The sequence below is a fragment of the Neomonachus schauinslandi genome, chromosome X (genome assembly GCF_002201575.2).
Source record: "Neomonachus schauinslandi chromosome X, ASM220157v2, whole genome shotgun sequence".
Classification (NCBI taxonomy): domain Eukaryota; kingdom Metazoa; phylum Chordata; class Mammalia; order Carnivora; family Phocidae; genus Neomonachus; species Neomonachus schauinslandi.
In genome coordinates, this window is record NC_058419.1 from 53,305,707 (window position 1) to 53,326,475 (window position 20,769).

General features: G+C 35.9%; 1 protein-coding gene across 1 annotated transcript in view; it reads right to left on the minus strand.

Moving 5' to 3' along the window:
* Positions 1-943: 943 nt before the first annotated feature.
* PCDH11X (protocadherin 11 X-linked) overlaps positions 944-20,769 on the minus strand; it is a 569,875-nt gene continuing 550,049 nt past the window's right edge. The window contains 3 exon segments of the mRNA XM_021693221.1: positions 944-972; positions 975-1,331; positions 1,334-1,537. Of these exon segments, the coding sequence (XP_021548896.1) occupies positions 944-972; positions 975-1,331; positions 1,334-1,537 (590 nt within the window).

Sequence of the window (20,769 nt, forward strand, 5' to 3'; positions counted from 1 at the left end):
ACATAGCAGTTTATGTCATAGCTGTAAAAGAATCATGCATTAAATGCATCTACATTCCTTGTGACTTTCTAGTTGTTATATACAAACTCCAGAAGATAATGATCCAATTAATAATGGAAGATAGGCTTAAAATGGCAAATATAATGTGGTTAGATGCATTTTACCATAAACTACAAAAGTAAGTTTAAAAAGAGGTCCTTTTTAGTGAATTGTTGCCGTTTCAGGCACAGTTATTGCACTTCACTGTCTCGAACTCTACTAAAGAGTAGAGAAATAGGTTATAGACATAAATGTGTACAGTTCATATATGTTCTTTACTAAAAATGTATATACATTTTACCAAAATGCACATATTTTCTGAAATAAAAGTAGAAAACATAAAAAAACAGAGAAAAAAATCTAAGAAATATTTACACTCCCTACTATGCATTTTTGTAAAAACACTAATAATGAAACACTGGAGACAAATAAACAAATATCAAACAAAAAGACAAAAATTCTACCATACTAATACCTTCTAATGTTATCTGAATAAAAGTTTAGATAAACTAAGGGTACTCTTGGAAAATCAGATATTTTCTATTTTTCTACTTGCTGTGTACTTAGTCCACACAAATAAAAATGGAACAAAGTCAATAATATTGCACATGATAAAAATAAAAAATACAGTGCATCAGAAATAATATACACTACATGTTAATATCTGTCATGATAAGCCTTTCTGTACAAGGGGGTGTGAAGTTTTTAATTTCTTTTTCATACACATTCTGAATTAAGAAAATTATAAATTTTAACTTTTGACTAACTCTAGAATTTATTCTGGTATCTGTTTCTATTTACATAGCTATTTACAAACCTAACAATTTGAACTATGCATTGAAATTGGATCTTAAACGTTTATTATATACATCCTATTGGAAAATGTGAAGTAGCCATTTTAGCTTTATAAGGGATGTTCTTTCATAATGGGAAATCATCCCTAGAGGGTCTAGCCTGTTGGCCTGGAGTGAATGTTGTCAAGGGAATGGCTTTACTTGACTAATCACTAGGATAAAGTCCTTCAGACATTGTGTAAAACTGAGATCTTATACTACCTTGCACTCCCTGATCAATAGGAAGTAGTCTATCAGGTCCAGCACCTTGCCCCCAACTTTGCTGCAAAGCCATTGGTGGCTTTGTAGGGCTGTGATGGAAGGCAGCAGCCTGTAGCAAAGGAAGGCTGAGGTGGATTGTAGCAGCCTGTGCCAAGGGTGGGCTGTATTGGAGGACTGAGGACTGGGCTGGTAGAGCGCTGTGGTACAGTGTAATAGCCTGAGTCACTGGAGGGCTGAGCAGAGAGCAATGGTCTGCATCCCTGGAGGGCTACAGCAGCAAGCAGAGGCCTTTGACAGGGATGAGCTGTGGCATAGGTGTGAAGGGCTGGAATGAGTCAGAGAAGCTGGCATCCAGCAGGTATCAGAATGGCCCAAGATGAGACATTCTTGAGTGCAGTTGTCAGAGGCCTCTTCCACAGTTGGTTGAATAGTTATTTCTGTAGCTGTTGGGATGGAAAACAAATAATAAAATTTATATTTCCCAGGAATATTTTTTAAATTTTATTTTATTATGTTATGTTAATCACCATACATTACATCATTTGTTTTTGATGTAGTGTTCCATGATTCATTGTTTGCGTGCTCCATTCAATACATGCCCTCTTTAATACCCATCACCAGGCTAACCCATCCCCCCCAGCCCCCTCCCCTCTAGAACCCTCAATTTGTTTCTCAGAGTCCATAGTCTCTCATGGTTTGTCTCCCTCTCTGATTTCCCCCCTTCATTTTTCCCTTCCTGCTATCTTCTTTTTTTTTTACATATAATGTATTATTATATAATAATATATATAATGTATTATTTGTTTCAGAGGTACAGGTCTGTGATTCATCAGTCTTACACAATTCACAGCGCTCACCATAGCACATACCCTCCCCAGTGTCTATCCAAGGAATATTTTTATTAGCTACTTAAAGCAAATCATATTGTTATAGGAATAGCAAATTATATATAAATACATCAAAGACTTCCAGTATTTTCACAATTGGTACTTGGTTTGTCAAGAGATAATTCCTAGGGAAACATAAATAATCAGGAGTGGCTGGATGGTTCTCATTTTTATAATTAGAATACTTTGAACTAGTTTCTCAAATGTAGGTATTTTTCATTGTGTTTGACTATAAATAGAATCTAAGGTCATTGACCTATACATACAAGTCAGTTGAAATGTGGTTCCTAACTAACACGAAGAGAGGACATAAAAGTAAAATGAATGAGAAAACCAGTCATAGAAATATATAATGAACTCACCCATTACAGCTAAACATTTGGTTAAAAATATAATTAATTAACATGAGAATAAACTTAAGAATAAATTAGGTTAATTTGGAAAAATAGTTTATTTAACTCTAAGACATAATTTTTAGTTTCAAGAATGAAATATAGCTATAATCATCTCAAAGATAACTGATTTCTGTATTCCTCATTTTCTGAAATCATGATAAATTACAGATCCAAAGTACTTAGCTTTAAACCATAATACTTTCTAAAACTCTTTTATAAGTTTTCTGTAAAGTTTTCAAATGCCAATAGGTATGAAATATCAATAAGCGTACCACAGAATGACTAGCAAAATAAAGGTACAGTAGCTATATAAATATAAAACTTGACTTTAGAGTGAGAAATGTTATCAGGTACAATGAAGGAAATTACATCACGAGAAAAAGGTCAATTCTCTAAGAAGAAATAACAATCCTAAAAATTAAAAATAGAAATACAACTTCCTACATATCCTCAACAGGATAGAGAGTCCAGGTACTGTCATTATCCCATCACATTTTTTTTTAAGATTTTATTTATTTATCTGAGAGAAAGAGAATGAGAGAGAGCACATGAGAGGGGGGAGGGTCAGAGGGAGAAGCAGACTTCCCGCCAAGCAGGGAACCCGATGCGGGACTCTATCCTGGGACTCCAGGATCATGACCTGAGCCGAAGGCAGTCGCTTAACCAACTGAGCCACCCAGGCGCCCTATCCCATCACATTTAAAACCAAAGAATATAGCATGAAATAACAGAATCAATAGATGAATTTACTCCATTAGATAATCACTTACTTATATTTATTTATAGGACACTTAAAAATTGAAACTATCATATTGACCTTTTAAATACCCTATATTTTTTGCACAATTATATTTGAGAAGTAGTTGGGAAGATAGAGTTTTATGTATTTTGGGTGATATTCAATAATAAAAGCAAGCAGGGACATATTTGAACACACATAACTATACATTAAAACAAAATTTAAAGTCCTGGTCATCAGAAAAACTCATCTGGCAGCCTTAAATTTTGCAACAAAATAAGACAGAGTTACAATAATATTTGCCTATATATGATTAGGATATTGATACAAAATCATTTTCACAGAAAGAAGCTATGATTTATGGACATTCTTTTTTTTTAAGTTTTTATTTAAATTCCAGTTAGTTAACATACAATGTAATGTTAATTTCAACACTTTCATACAACAACTGGTGCACATCACAAGTGCACTCTTTAATTCCCATCACTTATGTAGCCCACACCTCACCCACCTCCCTTCTGGTAATCATCAGTTTGTAATCTACAATTAGGAGTCTGTTTCTTGGTTTGCCTGTCTCTCTCTTTCTTTCCCTTTGCTTCTTTTTCTTAAATTCCACATGAGTGAAATCATATGGTATTTGTCTTACTCTGCCTGACTTATTTCACTTAGCATAAGACTCTATAGTTCAATCCATGTCATTATAAAAGGCAAGATTTCATTCTGTTTAATGGCTGAGTAATGTTTCATTGCATATATATACCACCTCTTCTTTATCCATTCATCAGTCCATGGACATTTGGGCTGTTTCCATAATTCGGCTATTGCAGGTAATGCTGCTATAAACACTGGCATGCATATGTACCTTTAAATTAGTATTTTTGAGTTCTTTGCATAATTACTTAGTATTGCAATTGCTGGATCATGAGATAATTCAATTTTTAACTTGTTGAGGAACCTCCATACTGTTTTCCACAGTGGCTGTACCAGTTTCTATTCCCATCAAAGGTGTAAGAGTATTTCCCAATCTCCGCATCCTCACCCAACACCTGTTATTTCTTGTATTGTTGATTTTAGCCACTCTAACAGGTGTGAGGTGATATCATCTTGTAGTTTTGATTTGCATTTTCCTGATGATCAGTGATGTTTAGCATCTTCTCATGTGTCTGTTAGCCATCTTTTTATCTTCTTAGGAAAAATGTATACTCGTGTCTTCTGCCAATTTTTTAATTAGATTATCTGATCTTGGGGTATTGAGTTTTAAGTTTTTTATATATTTTGGTTACCTATCTTTTATCAGATATGTCATTTGCAACCGTCTTCTCCCATTCTGTAGGTTGTCTTTTAGTTTTGATTGTTTCTTTCACTGAGCAGAAGCTTTTTATCATGATTAAATCCCAATAGTTTATTTTTGCTTTTGTTTCCCTTGTCTCAAGAGACATATCTAGAAAGAAGCTGCTACAGCTGATGTCAAAGAGGTTACTGCCTCTTTTCTCCTCTAGAGTTTTATGGTTTCAGGTCTCACATTTAGTTCTTTAATCCATTTTGCATTTACTATTGTGTATGGTGTAAAAAAGTGGTACAGTTTCATTGTTTTGCATGTAGCTAACCAGTTTTCCCAACACCTTTTGTTGAAGAGACTGTCTTTTTCCCCTTGGATATTCTTTCCTGCTTTGAAGATTAGTTGACCTTACAATTGTGGGTTCATTTCTGAGATTTATCTTCTGTTCCACTGATCTATGTGTCTATTTTTGTGCCAGTACTGTTTTGATTACTACAACATTGGAATATAACTTAAAATGTGAAATTGGGATGCCTCCAGCTTTGCTCTTTCTTTTTCAAGGTTTCTTTAGGTATTCAGGGTATTTTGTGGTTCCACACAAATTTCAGGATAGGTTGTTCTAGCTATGTGAAAAGTGCTGTTGGTATTTTGATAGGAATTGCATTAAATATGCAGATTGCTTTGAGTAGTAAAGACATTTCAACAATATTTTTTCTTCCAATTCATGAGCATGGGATTTTTTTTTTCCATTTCTTTGTGTCATCTTCAATTTCTTTCATCACTGTTTTATAGTTTCCAAAGTGCAGATCTTTCACCTCTTTTCTTAGGTTTATTCCTAGATATCTTATGGTTTTTGGTGCAATTGCAAATGGGATTGATTACTTAATTTCTCTTTCTGATGCTTCATTATTGGTTTATAGAAATACACGAGATTTCTGTATGTTGATTTTGTATCCTGTTACTTTACTGAATTCCTTTATCAATCTAACAGTTTTTTGGTGGAGTCTTTGGTGTTTACTATATACAGCATGTCATGTGCAAATACTGAAAGTTTGATTTTTTCCTTGCTGATCTGGATGACTTTTATTTCTTGTGTTGTCTGAATGCTGAGGCTAGGACTTCCAGTATTATGTTAGCACTGGTAAGAGTGGATATCCCGGGGCACCTGGGTGGCTCAGTCATTAAGCATCTGCCTTCAGCTCAGGTCATGATCTCAGGGTCCTGGGATCGAGCCCCACATCAGGCTCTCTGCTCAGCAGGAAGTCTGCTTCTCCCTCTCCCACTCCCCCTGCTTGTGTTCCCTCTCTCGCTGTCTTTCTCTGTCAAATAAATAAATAAAATCTTAAAAAAAAAAAAAAGAGTGGATATCCCTGTCTTTTTCCTGACCATGGAGGAAAAGCTCTCAGTTTTTCCACATTGAGGATGATACTAGCTATGGGGTTTTCATATATGACCTTTATTATGTTGAGGTATATTTCCTCTAAACCTAATTTCTGCATCTATTGAAATGATCATATGGTCCTTCTCCTTTCTTTTATTAATGTAGTATATCATGTTGATTGAGTTTGAATATTGAATCAACTTGTAACCTAGGAATAAATCTCACCTTGATCATGTGAATGATTTTTTCATTGTAGGTTTGGATTTAGTTTGCTAGTATTTTATTGAGAATATTTGCATCCATGTTCATCAGGGATCATGGCCTCTAGTTTTTTTTTAAGGGGACTTTATCTGGTTTTGGGTAATGCTGGCCTCATAGAATGAATTTGGAAAATTTCTCTCCTTTTCCATTTTTTTTGAATAGTTGAAACGAATAGGTATTAACTTTTCTTTAAATGTTTGGTAGAATTCTCCTGTGAAGCCATCTGGCCCTGAACATTTGTTTGTTGGGAGATTTTTTGATTATTGATTCAATTTCTTTGCTTGTTACTGGTCTGTTCAAGTTTTCTATTTTTTCCTATTTCAGTTTTTGTAGTTTATGTTTCTAGGAATTTATCCATTCCTTCTAGGTTGTCCAATTTGTTGGCATATGGTTTTTCATAATATTCTCTTACAATTACTTGTATTTCTGTGGTATTGGTTGTTATTTCTCCATTCTCATTTATGATTTTATTATTTGGGTCCTTTATTTTTTTTTGATATGTCTAGATAGAGGTTTATAAATTTTAGTATGTTTCTCAAAGAACAAGCTCCTGGTTTCATTGATGTGTTGTATTGTTTTGTTTTGTCTTTTTAGTTTCTATGTCATTTATTTATGCTCTAATTTTTATTTATTTCCTTCCTTCTGTCACTTTAGGCTTCATTTGTTGTACATTTTCTAGCTCCTTTAGGTGTAAGGTTAGATTGCTTATTACAGATTTTTCTTGCTTCCTGAGGTAGGCTTGTATTTCTATGTAATTCCCTCTTAGGACAAATTTTGCTGCATACCAAAGGTTTTGGAACATTATGTTTAGTTTTCATTTGTCTCCATGTATTTTTTTTAATTTTTCCATTGATTTTCTGGTTGACCCAGTCATTGTTTAATAGCATGTTGTTTACACTCCATATATTTGTTGTTCTTCCAGATTTTTTCTTGTGGTTGAATTCTAGTTTCAAAGCACTGGACTCAGAAATATTGTATGGTATGATTTCAATCTTTTTGTGTTTGTTCCAGCCTGATATTCAATCTAACATGTGATCTCTCCTGGAGAATATCACATGTGCACATGAAAAGAATGTGTATTCTGCTGTTTTAGGATGGAATATTCTGAAGATATTTGTTAAGTCATTCTGGCCCAGTGTGGCATTCAAAGCCATTGCTTCCTTGTTTATATTCTGTTTAAATGATCAATCCATTGATGAGAGTGGAGTGTTGAAGTTCCTTACTATTATTGTATTATTAACAATGAGTTCCTTTATGTTTGTTATTAATTATTATATATATTTTAATGCTCCCATGTTTGGTGCATAAATTTTACAATTGTTATATCTACTTGTTAGATTCTCTCCTTTATGATTATATAGTGCCCTCTTTGTCTCTTGTTACACTCTTTGTTCTAAAGTCAAGTTTGTTCAATATAATTATTGCTACTCAGGCTTACTTTTGATGTCCATTGGCAAGATAAATGCTTCTCCATCCCCCAACTTTATTCTGCACGGGTCTTTAGGTCTAAAATTAGTCTCTGGTAGACAACATATAGATGAGTCTTGTGGGGCTTTTTTGTTTGTTTGTTTGTTTTTCCCATTCTGACACCCTATGTCTTTTGATTGTATCATTTAGTCCATTTACATTCACAGTAATTATAGATAGATATGTATTTTTTGCTATTTTACTACTTGTTTTGTCATTGTTTCCAGTGATTTTCTCTGACCTTTTCTTTGTCACCTTTGGCCTTTCTGTTCCACTCAAAGAGACCCCTTTATTATTTCTTACAGGGATGGTTTAATGACAATGAAACTCCTTTATTCTTTCTCAGGGAAACACTTTACTTCTTCTTCTATTCTGACTGATAGCCTTGCTGGATAGAGTACTCGTGGGTGCAGAATTTTCCCATTCAACACTTTGAATATGTCATGTCATTCCCTTCTGACTTTCCAAGTTTCCATTGAGAAATCTCCAGTAGGCCTTAAGGGTCTTCCTCTGTAAGTTCAGGACTTCATTTGTTTTGCTGTTTTTAAGATTTTTTATTTATTGCTACATTTTGAAAATTTAATTACAATATGTTTGGTGTTGCCCTGCTTTTGTTGATTTTGATGGGTTTTCTCTGTGCCTCTTGGATCTAGATGTCTATTTCCTTCCCCAAATTAAGAAAGTTTTCAGCTATTACTTCTTCAAATAAATTTTCTGCCCCCTTTTCTCTTTCTTCTTCTTCTCGGACTCCTATAATACAAACTGTATCATGTTTGATGGAGTCACTGAGGTCCCTAATTCTATTCTCATATTCCATAACTCTTCTTTCTCTCTCTTGTTCAGCATCATTATTTTCCATTATTTTTTCTTCTATGTGATTAAGTTGGTCCTTTAATTCTTCCAGCCTGCAGTTCATTGTATCAAGCCTGTTTCCAATCTTGTTTATTGCATTCTTCATCTCTGATTGATACTTTTTAAACACTTTTCTCTGTGGTGTTTAACAGACACCTTCTATTCTTTTCTCAAGCCCAGTGAGTATCCTTGTGATTATTGCTTTAAATTCTCCAGCAGAAGAGGAGTTAAGATGATGGAAGAGTAGGGGAACCTAAGGTTGTCTCACCCTTTGAATATGACTCGATAGTTATCAAATCATTCTGAACATCTGAGAAATCAATCAGAGGTTTGAGAAAATAAATGTTGCAAGTCTACAAGTAGAAAAGCAACCAACATCTGGTAGGTAGGATGTGTGGAGACTTGAATCTGGTGTGATTTAGCTGAAGATACAGTGGTGGGGAGGAAGCCTGCTTAAGGAGGTCACCACAAAATATTATAAGCAGCAGAGTGCAAAATTGGAACTTTTAGAAGTCTGCTACAGTGGAGGATACACCTGGCTTAAAGGTGCTCAGGTGGCAAAGTGGGGCAGAATCCCAGGTGTGACAGAGAGCATTATCTGAGGATCCCCTGGGTCACAAGAAGAAAGGGTGGCCCCTAGGTGCAGCATGGTTCCCAGTCACTAGAGCCATAAACTGAACTACTACACAGTTGTGCAACCACTTTCCTGGGACGGGTCCAGCAAAAGACAGAAGCTTGGTGAGACTCTTTCTGGGAGGAAGAGCATGTGTCTGTGTTGCAAGAGTCCCTAATATTTGGAGTTTTGAAACTCAGTCATATGCCTGAGATAAGAAAAGTTCAGATACAAGCAGGGTGAACATAGTTCTGACAGAAACTGGGGAGACAACAGTGATTGATTGCTCTTCTGTGAAGACTCATGAAGGGTGAGGGGGGGCATGAATTTTCGGCTCCAGGGCTAGGGAGCAGGGCACTGCCATATTCAACCCACCCATTAATGCTGGAAGCATTCAGGGAACAAAACAGCACCACCTAGTGGAGTCTAGAGCCACTTACACCAAGCCCTGCCTCGTTGTACACTGGAGGCTATTTCCACCAGGGTAAATCCACCTGAGAATCAGCCCAACAGGCCCCTCCCACAGAAGATCAGCACAAACAACTCACTCGTACTAAGCTTACTGATCATACAGCGCTGCAAAGCTTCAGCTCTAGGGGAAAACATATCTAGAATTCTTTCTATTTTTATTCTTTAGCCTTTTATTATTATTTTTGAGTTATTTTCTTATTCTTTTAATTATTTTCTTTTATTCTTTTATTCTTTTTTAATTTTTATTTTTATGTATACTTTCTCTAAATATCTTATTGTTTGTTTCCTTTCATTGTATTTATAATCTTTCTTTCTTCTTTCTTTCTTTCTTTCTTTCTTTCTTTCTTTCTTTCTTTCTTTCTCCTTTCTTTCTTTCCTTCTTTCTTATTTTGGGAACTAGTTTCTTTTAATAAGCAGACCAAAACACCCAGGATCTAGTTTTTTTGTTTTGTTTTGTTTTGTTGTTGTTATTGTTGTTGTTGTTGTTGTTGTTTTCTTTTTCTTTCTTCTTTTCTTTTATGGACAATTTGATGAGATGGAGGAATTTACCCTCCCAAAAAGAACAAAGGGTAGTACTCACGGCCAGGGATTAAATCAATATGGATATAAGTAAAAGTCTGAACTAGAATTTAAAACAATGATTATAGAGATACTAGCTGGGCTTGAAAACAGCACAGAACACACTAGGGAATCCCTTACTATAGAGATAAAAAAACCTAAAATCTAGTTAGGCCAAAATTAAAAATGATAGAACCAAGATTTAGTCCCAAGTGGAGGCCATAAAAGCAAGGATGAATGAATCAGAAGAGCAAATCAGTGATATAGAAGATAAAATTATGGAAAATAATGAAGCTGAAAAGAAGAGGGAAGGAGAAAGAAAACTATTAGATCAGGAAGGTAAACTTATGGAACACAGTGATTCAGTAAAGTGAAATAATATCCATATTATAGGAGTACCGGAAGAAGAAGAGTGGGAACAAGGAGCAGAAAGTTTCTTTGAAGAAATTATTGCCAAGAACTTCCCTAATCTGGAGAAGGAAACAAGCATTCAAGTCCAGGAGGCACAGAGAACTCTCCTCACAATCAACAAAAATAGCCCAACACCACAAAATAGTAGAGTGAAACTTGCAATTTACAAAGATAAATGTAAAATTCTGAAAGCAGTTAAGGACAAGAGGTCATTAATCTACAAGGGTAGACACATAAGGTTAGCATCAGACCTGTCCACAGAAATACGACAAGTCAGAAAGGAGTGACATGATATATTCAATGTGCTAAATGGAGAATATATGCAGCTAAGAATACTTTATCCAGCAAAGCTGTCATTCAGAATAGAAAGAGAGATAAAAAGTTTCCAGAACACACAAAAACTAAAGGAGTTTTTGAAAACTAAACTAGCCCTACAAGAAATATTAAAGGGGGGCCCTTTGTGTGGGAAGAGGGACCAAAAGTAACAAAGACCAGGAGGGAACAGAGGCAATATACAGGAACAGTAACTTTACAGGAAATACAATGGCACTAAATTCATATCTTACAACAATTACTCTGAATGTAAAGGTACTAAATGCTCCAATCAAAAGACATAATGAATCAGAATGGATAAAAAACTAAGACCCATTGCTATGCTGCTTACAAGAGACTCATTTTAGACCCAAAGACACCTCCAGATTGAAAGTGAGGGGGTGGAGAACCATCCATCATGCTAAGGGACATGAAGAAAGCTGGGGGAGCCATATTTATACAGACAAAGTAGAATTGAAACCAGACTGTAATAAGAGATGAAGAAGGACACTATATCATAATAAAGGAGTCTATCCAACAAGAAGATCTAACAATGGTAAATATATAAATCAATTATTAACAAAATTAAAGAAACTCATTGATAATAATATTATAATAGTAGGAGACTTTAGCACTTCACTCACAGTAATGTACAGATGATCAAAGAAGATCAAAAAGGAAACAAGAACTTTGAATGCCACACTGGACCAGATGGACTTAAAAGATATATTCAGAGAATTTCATCCTACAACAGTAGAATACACATGCTTTTCAAGTGCCTATGAAACATTCTCCAAAACAGATCATATACAGGGTCTTAACATGTACAGAAGGATTCAACATGTACAAAAAGATTGAGATCACACCATGGATATTTTCAGACCACAGTGTTATGAAACTTGAAGTCAACCACAAGAAAAAAAAAATTGGAAGGACCACAAATATATGGAGGTCAAAGAACATCCTACTAAAGAATAAATGGGTGAACCAGGAAATTAAAGAAGTAAGAAAATACATGGAAGCAAATGAAAATGAAAACATGATAGTTCAAAATCTTTGGAATGCAGCAAAGGCAGTCCTAAAAGGAAAGTATATAACAATACAGGCCTTCAACAAGAAGCAAGAAAAGTCTCAAATACATGACCTAACCTTACACCTAAAGAAGCTGGACAAAGAACAGCAAATAAAGCTTAAATCCAGCAGAAGAGAAATAATAAAGGGAAGAACAGAAATCAATGATATAGAAATTAAAAAAACAGAACAGATAAATGAAAGTAAGAGCTGGTGGTTTGAAAGAATTAATAAGATTGATAAACCCCTAGCTATATTTATCAAAAAGAAAAGAGAAATGACCCAAATTATAAAAACATGAATGAAAGAGGAGAGATCACAAGATCACAAGATCAACACCATATACAAAGATAAACTCAAAATGGATGAAAGACCTCAAAGTGAGACAGGAATCCATCAAAATCCTACAGGAGAACATAGGCAGTAACCTCTTTGACATCGGCCACAGCAACTTCTTTCAAGATTCATCTCCAAAGGCTAGTGAAACAAAAGCAAAAATGAACTTTTGAGACTTCATCAAGATAAAAACTTCTGCACAGCAAAGGAAACAGTCAACAAAACAAAGAGGCAACCCACAGATTGGGAGAAGATATTTGCAAATGACACTACAGATAAAGGGCTGGTATCCAAGATCTATAAAGAACTTCTCAAACTCAACACCCAAAAAACAAATAATCAAGTCAAAAAATGGGCAGAAGACATGAACAGACACTTCTCTGAAGAAGACATACAAATGGCTAACAGACACCTGAAAAAATGTTCATCATCATTAGCCATCAGGGAAATTCAAATCAAAACCACATTGAGATACCACCTTACACCAGTTACAATGGCAAAAATGGACAGGGAAAGAAACAACAAATGTTGGAGAGGTTGTGGAGAAAGGGGAACCCTCTTACACTGTTGGTGGGAATGCAAGTTGGTACAATCACTTTGGAAAACAGTGTGGAGGTGCCTCAAAAAATTAAAAATAGTGCTACCCTATGACCTAGCAATTGCACTCCTGGGTATTTACCCCAAAGACACAGATGTAGTGAAAAGAAGGTCCATATGCACCCCAATGTTCATAGCAGCAATGTCCGCAATAGCCAAACTGTGGAAAGAGCCGAGATGCCCTTCAACAGATGAATGGATAAAGAAGATGTGGTCCATATATACAATGGAATATTAGTCAGCCTTCAGAAAGGATGAATACCGAACTTTTATATCAACATGGATGGGACTGGAGGAGATTATGCTAAGTGAAATAAGTCAAGCAGAGAATGTCAATTATCATATGGTTTCACTTATTTGTGGAACATAAGGAATAGCATGTCGGACATTAAGAGAAGGAAGGGAAAAATGAAGGAGGGGAATTGGAGGGAGAGAAGAACCATGAGAGACTATGGACTCTGAGAAACAAACTGAGGGTTTTAGAGGGGAGGGGGGTGACGGGATGGGTTAGTTTGGTGATGGATAGTAAGTAGGGCACATACTGCATGGAGCACTGGATGTTATACGAAAACTGTGAAGTGTGGATCACTACATCAAAAACTAATGATGTATTGTATGGTGACTAACATAACCTAATAAAATAAAAGTTAAAAAAATAAATAAAAAAGAAAAAAAAAGAAAAGAGAAAGGACCCAAATTAAAAAAAACAAAATGTATGAAAGAGGAAAGATCACAAGCAACATCATAGAAAAACAAACAATTATATTCTTAATGAGAAATTATATGCCAAAAAATTAGGCAATCTGGAAGAAGTGGATAAATTTCTAGAAACATACAAGTTACTGAAACTGAAACAGGAAGAAATAGAAAACCTGAACAGACCCATAACCAGCAAAGAAATTGAATCAGTAATCAAAAGTCTCCCAACAAACAAGAGTCCAGGGCCAGATGGCTTCCCAGGAGAGTTCTGCCAAATATTTAAAGAAGAATTAATACCTATTTTTCTTAACTATTCCAAAAAATAAATATGGAAGGAAAACTTCCAAACTCATTCTGTGAGGTCAGCATTATCTTGATCCCAAAACCAGACAAAGACACCACCAGAAAGGATAATTACAGACCAATATCCCTGATGCACACAGATGCCAAAATTTTCAACAAGATACTAGCTAATAGGATTCAACAGCGCATTCAAAGGATTAGTCACCACGACCAAGTTGGTATTTGTTCCTGGGCTGCAAGGGTGGTTCAACATCTGGAAATCAATCAACGTGTTACACCACATTAATAAAGGAAAGGAGAAGAATCACACGATCCTCTCAATGGGTGTAGAAAAAGCATTTGACAAAATACAACATCCTATCTTGATTAAAACTATCCACAATGTAGGGATAGAGGGAGCATACCTCAACATTATAAAGGGCATATATAAAAGATCCACATTGAATATCATCCTCAGTTGGGAAAAAACTGAAATATTTTCCCCTAATGTCAGAAACATTGCAGCGCCTGGGTGGCTCAGTCATTAAGCATCTGCCTTGGGCTCAGGTCATGATCCCAGGGTCCTGTGATTGAGCCCTGCATCAGGCTCCCTGCTCAGCGGGAAGCCTGCTTCTCCCTCTGCCTCTCCATCTCCCTCTGCCTCTACCTCTCCATCTGCTTGTGTTCCCTCTCTCGCTGTGTCTCTCTCTGTCAAATAAATAAATAAAATCTTTAAAAAAAAAAAAAGAAACATGACAGTGGTGACAGTGGTGTCCACTGTCAACACTGTTGTTGAACATAGTACTGGAAGTCCTAGCCTCAACAATCTGACAACAAAGAAATAAAAGGCATCCAAATCAACAAAGATGTTAAACTTTCACTCTTTGCAGACAATACTGTATGTAGAAAATCCAAAGGATTCCACCAAAAATTTGCTAGAACTGATACAGGAATTCCGCAAAGTCACAGTATTGGGGTTAATGTAGAGCATGAAATCATCCATAATACCTGGCTTGCTAAAATGTAACACGGAGGCCACTGAAGGCAGGCAAGGTTTTGAAGAAGGGCTAGGCCTTTGGAATACCGAGGCCTGTGTGACCACTCTGCTGTTGGAATGCCACAGGGAGTTCCCTTCCTGAAGCTTTCTTAGCCCAAACAGCCTCCTGTGATCTAAGAGATGTATGCATTGTCCCTTAAGCTATGTTTAGTAGAAGATGCAGATTAGCATACCGTATCTTTCCCATAAACAGATCCTCCTAGTTTCAGTAAGACACCTTGTCACACATCACATGCTTTAGAAACAGTGTTAAGGATTTGTGATTATCCTGAAGGACCAATAAAAGCGGGAGCAAAGAAGAGCAAAGGGTCTTCATATCTGAGTGTTGACCTCTTTGCCTTCTCCTCTCTTTCACAGCAAAGTTTGGAGTAATCGTTCATCCACCAGTACAGGGATTGCTGGCCATTCCTGTCATCATACAATATAAAATCAATACACAGAAGTCTGTTACATTACTATACACTAACAATGTAGCAGCAGAAAGAGAAAACAAGGAATCGAACCTGTTTACAATTACACCAAAACCCGTAAGATACATAGGAATAAACCTAACCGAAGAGGTAAAAAATCTGTATGTTGAAAACTATAGAACACTTATGAAAGAAATTGAGGATGACAGAAAGAAATGGAAAAGCATTCCATGCTCATGGACTGGAAGAACAAATATTGTTAAAATGTCTATGCTACCCAGAGGAATCTACACATTCAATGCAATTCCTATCAAAATAACATCAGCATTTTTCACAGAGCTGGAAAAAACAATCCCCACTGAGCAGTAACCCTCCCCCTCCCACCCCCATGCGGGGCTCAACGTGGGGCTCAATCCCAGGACCCTGGGATCCTGACCTGAGCTGAAGGCAGACATTTAACCAACTGAGCCACCCAGGCATTCCTCTTACCTTCTTTGATGTGACCTCTTCTCTCCCTTTAGTTGCAGAGTTTGTACTGTCAGTCTTTGGGTCAATAACTAGGGTATTTAGGATGATTTGCCAGTTATCTAGTTGAGTTCATGGGATGAGATGAGACTAGGGTTCTCCTAATCCACCACCCTCTTCCTCTCTCCTATGTCGTTCTTTTTTAAAACACCTTTATTTATTTCATAATTCACATACCATAAAAATCACCTAAAATGAACAGTTCAGTAGTTTTTAGTATATTCACAGAGTTTCGCTACTATCACCACAGCCAATTTTGAGACATCCTTATCACCCCAAAACAAAACCTGGTATCTATTAGGAGTTACAGTCCATTTCTCCCCCCAAATCCACATCCCTAAGCAGCCATTAATCTATGGGTTTTTTTTTTCTATAGATTTGCCTATTCTGGACATGTAGTATAAATAGAATTCTTTAAATTCTTTTTTTTTTTAAATTCTTAAATAAAGTCTTTTGTGACTTCTTTTTTCATTTAGCACAATGTTTTGAGTCTTATCTATATGGTAGCATCTATTAATACTTCTTTTTTTATTGCCCAAGATTATACTTTGTAGGGATATATCACATTTCATTTATTCATTCATCAGTCGATGGACATTTGGGTTGTTTCCACATTTTGGTTAACATGAATAATGCTGTTATAAACATCTGTGTAAAAATTTTTGTGTTATTCATTTCTCTTGGAAATATAAATACACAATTGGAGTTGCTGGGTCATATGACAGCTCTATGTTTAACTTTTGAGGAACTGCCAAACTGTTTTTCAAATAGGTTGCACAATTTTACATTACCACCAGCAATATATGAATATTCCAGTTGCTCTACTCTCTTTCTGTGAAATTTCAGCATGGATTTCAATAAAGATTGTGTCAATCTGAAGATCAATTTGTGAATTACTGCACTTCAACAATGTTAAGTTTTCCAATCTCTGAACATGGGATGTCTTTCCACTTACTTATATTTTTATTTTTTAAAGAATTTTATTAAACTTTTAATTTTTTAATATTTTATTTATTTATTTGAGAGAGAGTAAGTGAGAGAAAGAGCACAAGCAGGGGGAGCAACAGGCAGAGGGAGAAGCAGACTCCCGGCTGAGCAGGGGGCCTGATGTGGAGCTTGATCCCAGGACCCAGAGATCATGACCTGAGCCGAAGGCAGACACTTAACTGACTGAGCCACCCAGGCGTCCCTAAATTTTTAATTTTAATATCAGTGTGCTTAACATATAGTGTTGTATTCATTTCAAGTGTACAATATAGTGATTCAACAATTCTATACATTACTCAGCGCTCATCATGATAAGTGTACTTTTATCATGTATATCAAGTGTCATCTCTATCACCTACTTCACCCATCTCCCCACTCACCTCCCCTCTGGTAACCATCAATTTGTTCTCTAGAGTTAAGCGTCTATTTCCTGGTTTGCCACCCTCTCTTTTTTTTTTTCCTGTTGCTCATTTGTTTTGTGTTTTAAATTCAACATATGTGTGAAATCATATGGTATTTTTCTTTCTCTGACTAACTCTTCACTCAGCATTATACTCTCTAGCTCCATCCATGTTGTTGTAAATGACAAGATTTCATTCTTTTTTTTAAAGATTTATTTATTTATTTTAGAGAGAGAGAACAGGGGGAGGGGCAGAAGGAGAGAGAGAGAAGGAAAGAAGCAGACTCCATGCTGAGCATGGAGCCTGACGTGGGGCTCCATCTCACGACCCTGAAATCATGACCTGAGCTGAAATCAACAGTTGGACACTCAACCAACTAAGCCACCCAGGCATCCCAAGATTTCATTATTTTTTATGGCTGAATAATATTCCATTATATATATATATGTATATACACACACACACACACACATACATATATACACACATATATATACACACACATATATATATATCACATCTTTTTATCCATTTGTCTATCAATGGACACTTGAGCTTCTTCCATAGTTTGGCTATTGTAAATAATGCTACAATAAACATAGGAGCACATAGATCCTTTCACATTACTGTTTTCGTTTTCTTTGGGTAAATGCCCAGTAGTGTGATTACTGGGTCATAGGTAGTTGTATTTTTACTTTATTGAGGAAACTCCATACTGTTTTCCACAGTGGCTGCAAGTTTGCATTCCTACCAACAGTGCACAAGGGTTCCTATTTCTCCACATCCTCACCAACATTTGTTGGTTCTTGTGTTTTTGATTTTAGCCATTCTGACAGATGAGAAGTGGTATCTCACTGTGGATTTGATTTGCATTTCCCTGATGATGAGTGATGTTGAGCATCTTTGCATGTTTTTACTGGCCATCTCTATGTCTTCTTTGGAAAAACGTCTATTCAGGTCCTCTGCCCATTTTTTAATGATTGTTATTTGGTGTTGATTTGTATAAGTTCTTTATGTATTTTGGATATTAACCCCTTATGGGATATACCATTTACAAACACCATCCCCATTCAGTAGGTTGCCCTTTTGTATTGTTGATGGTTTCCTTTGCTGTGCAAAAGATTTTTATTTTGTTATAGTCCCAATAGTTTATTTTTGCTTTCATTTCCCTTGCCTTAGGAGACATACGTAGAAAAATGTTGCTAAGGTTGATGTCACATAAATTATTGCCTGTGCCCTTTTCTAGGAATTTTATGGTTTTAGTTCTCACATTTAGGTCTTTAATCCATTTTGAATATATTATTGTGTATGGTGTTAATAAGTGGTTCTGTTCCATTCTTTTATATGTAGTTGTCCAGTTTTCCCAGTACCAATTAATGAAGAGACTATCTTTTCCCCATTGTATATTTTTGCCCCTTTTGTCATAGATTAATTGACCATATACATATGGGTTTATTTCTCAGCTCTCTATTCTCTTCCTTTGATCTATGTGTATATTTTTCTGCCAGTACCATACTGTTTTGATTACTACAGCTTTGTGGTTTATCTTGAAAGCTCAGATTGTGATATCTTTTTTTTTTAAAGATTTTATTTATTTATTTGACAGAGAGATAGGGAGAGAGGGAACACAAGCAGGGGGAGTGGAAGAGGGAGAAGCAGGCCTCCCACAGAGCAGGGAGCCCGATGTGGGGCTCGATCCCAGGACCCTGGGATCATGACCTGAGCCGAAGGCAGATGCTTAACAACTGAGCCACCCAGGCACCCCAGATTGTGATATCTTGAGCTTTGATTTTCCTCTCTCCAGATTGCTTTGGGTCTTTGAGTTCTTTTGTAGGATTCTTTGTTTTAGTTATGTGAAAAATGGTGTTATTTTGATAAGAATTGGGGTGAATTTGTAAACGGTTTTGGATAGTATGGACATTTTAACAATATTAATTCTGGGGTGCCTGGGTGGCTCAGTTGGTTAAGTGTCTGCCTTCGGCTCAGGTCATGATCCCAGAGTCCTGAGATTGAGCCCTGCATCGGGCTCCCTGCTCCACGGGAAGCCTGCTTCTCCCTCGCCTACTCCCCCTGCTTGTGTTTCCCCTCTCGTTGTGTCTCTCTCTGTCAAATAAATAAATAAAATCTTAAAAAATATATATATATTAGTTCTTCCAATCCATGAGCATGGGTTATCTTTGCATTTGTTGGTATCATCTTCAAATAATTTCATCAATATGTTATAGTTTTCAGAGTACAGGGCTTTCACCTCTTTGGCTAAGTTTATTCCTAGGTAGGGGCACCTGGTTGGCTCAGTTGGTTAAGTGTCTGCCATCAGCTCACATCATGATCTCAGGGCCCTGAGATGGAGCACATGTCAGGCTCCCTGCTCAGTGGGGAGCCTGCTTCTCCCTCTCCCTCTGCAGCTCCCCTTGCTTGTGATCTCTCTAATGCTCTCTTGCTTGCTCTTTCTCTCTCTCTCAAATAATAAATAAAAATCTTTGAAAAAAAGGTTTATTCCCAGGGTATTTCATCTTTTTGGTATGCTTGTAAATAAAATTGTTTTCTTAATTTTTCTCTCTACTAATGTCATTAGGGTTTAGGAACACTGCTGATTTCTGTGTATTCATTTTGTTTCCTGCAAATTTACTCTATTCATTTATTACTTCTAGTAGCTTTTAATTATGGAGTCTTTAGAATTTTCTATGTATAGTATCATGACATAATCATTTAGATGAACAGATAATATTTCACATACAATGCTTCCCAAAAAATCCAGTAGAGCAATGTAATACTGTTCAAATGATAGTTTACTATAAAATATGGGTAATTCAATACAACTTCAGAGCTTCTCTCCAAAATTCACCTAGACAATAGAACACAATTTCTTTTGCATTTTATCACTTAACTATTTGATTCATGATGAATAAAAGAAACATAAGTACTCATTGAATACAGCCTTTATCAAATTGATCCATAGTTTTGATAATAAATAAGCAGAAACACATTAATATTATTTGCTTTAAAAAAACCTCTTTTTTCTTTTTTTTTTAAAGATTTTATTTATTTATTTGAGAGAGAGAGAATGAGAGAGAGCACATGAGAGGGGGGAGGGGCAGAGGGAGAAGCAGACTCCCTGCTGAGCAGGGAGCCCGATGCGGGACTTGATCCCGGGACTCCAGGATCATGACCTGAGCCGAAGGCAGTTGCTCAACCAACGGAGCCACCCAGGCGCCCAAAAACCTCTTTTTTCTTTAAATAATGATTATTGCTTAGTTAGTAACATTTATGATTTAAAATAAAGTATTTATCAGCTACAATAAGATGAAATCATATATCCAGAGCTACTAAATGTAATTATTTTACCCAATTTGGTGGATAGGAGAGTGTCCACAATATGTGTGTTTGTGTACAATTTATTAATAAATAATGTGTTTAGATAAATGTTTCTAAACTTAGTAATTCAGAATACTTTGGTGAAAATCCTAGGTTTTTTTAATCCTAGTTTTAATTAAAACGATTTTTAATAAACTGCACTGTTGCATATCTAAGTACATAAAAACCTACAAATTACTAGTAAATATTAAATAAATTCACAGAAAACAGAAGTGTAATTTAATATTCTAAGTGTTTCTATTTAACAAATGTTGTTATAATATTGTTTTAAACATATTTTCTTTAGTGGACTGTACAGTTCCCTTAATA